Raw genomic sequence first — 3,060 nt, 5'->3', positions numbered from 1 at the left:
CTCCTGGCAGGGGCGGGGATTTCCTGGGGAGAGGCAGGCAGGAAAGAATAAGACTTGGAGCTTGGGGAGGGGGGTCGGAAAGGGGCCGAATGGCTGCATAGCCCCTGACCATGGGCTGTGAAGGTTGCCCAGGCGCCTGCTCTGCCCACCCCCTTCTCCTACCCCCAGTCAGGTTCTTCCCGCACTTCCATGTAGCTCAGAAACCCCTCTCCTGTGGACCTTGTGGATTTCAATCCCTGGAGAGCCTGGTCCAGAGACCTTTCCTCCATAGGGCACAAAACAGGTCTTGTCCTCTGCCCTGCCCATATATTTGTGGAGGCTTGAATCTTGCTTTTCCATGCCCACAATTAAAATCTATTTTCTATCCAAAATATCTGACATAGGTATCACATGAGGGTCATACACAGGGATGTAGAGCCGTCTTCCAGGCCATTGTGTCTGGTTCTACACACACACACACACACACACACACACACACGTTGAAAATGACCTTGTTGCTACTCTGGGGTCTCTGACATGATGAGGAGGTCTATTCGGCTACCATGGCTCCTCACCTCCAGGCTCACCCCAGAGTCCCCAGTACTCTCAGCCTCATGACCCCACCCCACCCCCATCTAGTTCTGCCCACCCAGGATCACTTCTCCTGGGCATCCTGTCTACCTCTCCAGAGGCTTGGTTCACTTTTCCATGCTGACAGGCAACTTCTCAGCAATGGCAGTGCTTTGGGACATCCAAGGAGAGGGACCTCCAACCTGAGACAAGTCCCCTCTAAGTCCCACCTGGGCAGGCCCCCTCCCCCACTTAAGTCCCCTTCCCTCAGCCATTTTTGAAGATTGGAAGGCCCTGGGGGTGAAGAGGACAGGTCTATCAGTTACCAAAAAAAGCCTTCAGTGCATCCTAAACGAGGCCTCCTCTTCCCTTAAAATTAAATACAATTTCAAAGGCCATTTCAGGGGTTTGTTGCAGCAACAACCAGCTTCTCCTCTACAGGGTAGAAAATCCATCGGTCTGAAAGGGGAGCCGGCGCACCAGGCTGCAATTTCTCCAAGTAAGCACCAGGTGTCGCTGTGGGCTCGTTGTCCCGGCTACCCCCAATTCCAAAGAACCATTTTTTTTTCCTCCCCCTTCTCTCTGTTTCTCTCATTCCCTCTCCCCTTTGGTTAGGCTTTGCCAACATATCAAGATGCGTTTCGCCGGCTTCCATCACTAACCTCCCGGAGGTCATCAAACCAAATTTATGAGTGGTCGCTGGAGTCACGTGACTCTATTTAAGGCTCCCTTATTTGGGAAGAGCGCATAGGATAAAGAAAGAGATATCTCCACCTATAAATTGTGCACTTTGGAGAACAAAAAACCCCTCAACTTCAAAGAGTCACAAATCACCCTTAATCAAAAAGGGTGCAGAAATTTTTTTGGGCCCTCCCCGCCATGAGCTCCTACGTAGCCAATTCATTCTATAAGCAGAGCCCCAATATCCCTGCCTATAACATGCAAACTTGTGGGAACTATGGATCGGCCTCAGAGGTGCAGGCATCCAGGTACTGCTACGGCGGATTGGACTTAAGCATCACTTTCCCACCGCCTGCGCCTTCCAACTCTCTCCACGGGGTAGACATGGCTGCCAACCCCCGGGCTCACCCCGACCGCCCCGCCTGCAGCGCCGCGGCCGCTCCAGGACACGCTCTGGGCAGAGACGAAGCGGCTCCTCTGAACCCCGGGATGTACAGTCAGAAGGCGGCTCGCCCAGCGCCGGAGGAGCGAGCTAAGAGCAGTGGGGAGATCAAAGAGGAGCAGGCGCAGACAGGGCAGCCTGCCGGACTGAGCCAGCCACCGGCCCCGCCACAGATTTACCCGTGGATGACCAAACTGCACATGAGCCACGGTAAACTTTAGGACTTCATTTTGCGCGCTCGGGTCCGCCTGGGTTTTATAGGCCATGCGGGGCAAATAAAGAAAAAAAACCTGCGGCCATAAATTTTACGATCCAGGCATCAATGGCTCGTAAAACTGTCCACTAAAAGGCTTAGAGGCTGTGTGCGCCCAAATTTACGACGACATAATTGGATCATAGGAACAAAACGTGTATAAAAGGCAATATTCAATTTTTGGGGGAGAGGGAGGGAGTTAAAAAAATAGAGGGATCTAAAGGGTGAGGAGCGCGGGGCTCCAGCGCGGGGATCCCCCCGCGGCTCCCTCCTCCCCCGTGGAGCCGGCTCGGCCTGCGCTCGCCGCTCCGGAGGACTCCAGCGACTTGGGAGGGGCGGGAGGGGGGTCCCCGGTGCTCGGATCTTGAGGGTGCTTATTGTTCGGTCCGAGCCTGGGTCTCCCTCTCCCCCCACCCCTCAGCCCCTCTGGCTGCGGAGTGAAGGCTGCGGCGGAAAGTTTCCTGCCTGGGCGGCGGCGCCTCTCCCGGGGCTGGGCTGGGCCGGGCCCGCCTGCGGCCCGCCGGGCCTGCCTCGCCCTGCTCGCCTCCATCCCTCCGCCGCGGGTCGGGGCCTGGGACTCGGGTGGGGACGCTGAGGCGCTGCACGCTATTCACCCCTTCCTGGCTTGGGGGGGCTTATATTCCAGAGACAGACGGCAAGCGGTCCCGCACCAGTTACACGCGCTACCAGACTTTGGAACTGGAAAAAGAATTCCACTTTAACCGCTACCTCACTCGCCGCAGGCGCATAGAGATCGCCAACAACTTGTGTCTCAACGAGAGACAGATCAAGATCTGGTTCCAGAACCGCAGGATGAAGTGGAAGAAAGATTCCAAAATGAAAAGCAAAGAGGCTCTTTAGGAGGCGGCGGGGAGGCCCGCCCGGAGCGCCCTGGCTGCTCCCACTCCCCTCGCCTTTCCTTTCCGGTTCTCCTCTCTGTATTTTAGGGCAAGGGCGGTGGCTGGGGACCCGCTCCGGGCCTCAGAGACAAAAGCGCTTTCCCCGGCACCCGCATCTCCACCGACCCCAGGTTCCCGCGGGGCTGACCACGCTGTGCTGACTCCCCTTAGTTCTGCTCGGCTCCGGGCCGCCCCGGGGCCAGCTCCGCAGGGTTCCCAGGGCTGTGGCTTCCTGG

The 3,060-nt window shown here is 57.1% G+C and overlaps 2 protein-coding genes across 2 annotated transcripts in view; both read left to right on the top strand.

Moving 5' to 3' along the window:
- The window catches only part of HOXC4 (homeobox C4), a 66,105-nt gene that overhangs the window by 36,525 nt on the left and 26,520 nt on the right, over positions 1-3,060 (top strand). The gene's annotated exons all lie outside the window — the stretch shown is intronic.
- On the top strand, positions 1,429-3,054 carry HOXC5 (homeobox C5). Its single transcript, XM_005869143.2, has 2 exons — positions 1,429-1,882; positions 2,572-3,054. The coding sequence occupies exons 1-2, from the start codon at positions 1,429-1,431 to the stop codon at positions 2,784-2,786; spliced, it is 669 nt and encodes a 222-aa protein (XP_005869205.1). The 3' UTR covers positions 2,787-3,054.

This window comes from Myotis brandtii, unplaced genomic scaffold, assembly GCF_000412655.1.
Source record: "Myotis brandtii unplaced genomic scaffold, ASM41265v1 scaffold29, whole genome shotgun sequence".
Classification (NCBI taxonomy): domain Eukaryota; kingdom Metazoa; phylum Chordata; class Mammalia; order Chiroptera; family Vespertilionidae; genus Myotis; species Myotis brandtii.
This window is presented reverse-complemented; position numbering and strand designations above follow the sequence as displayed.

Bases quoted from the DNA above. Each gene is read 5' to 3' on its own strand.
- HOXC5 (XM_005869143.2), top strand. From the start codon at position 1,429: ATGAGCTCCTACGTAGCCAATTCATTCTATAAGCAGAGCCCCAATATC. The intron at 1,883-2,571 runs GTAAACTTTAGG...CTTATATTCCAG, and splicing joins CAAACTGCACATGAGCCACG to AGACAGACGGCAAGCGGTCC.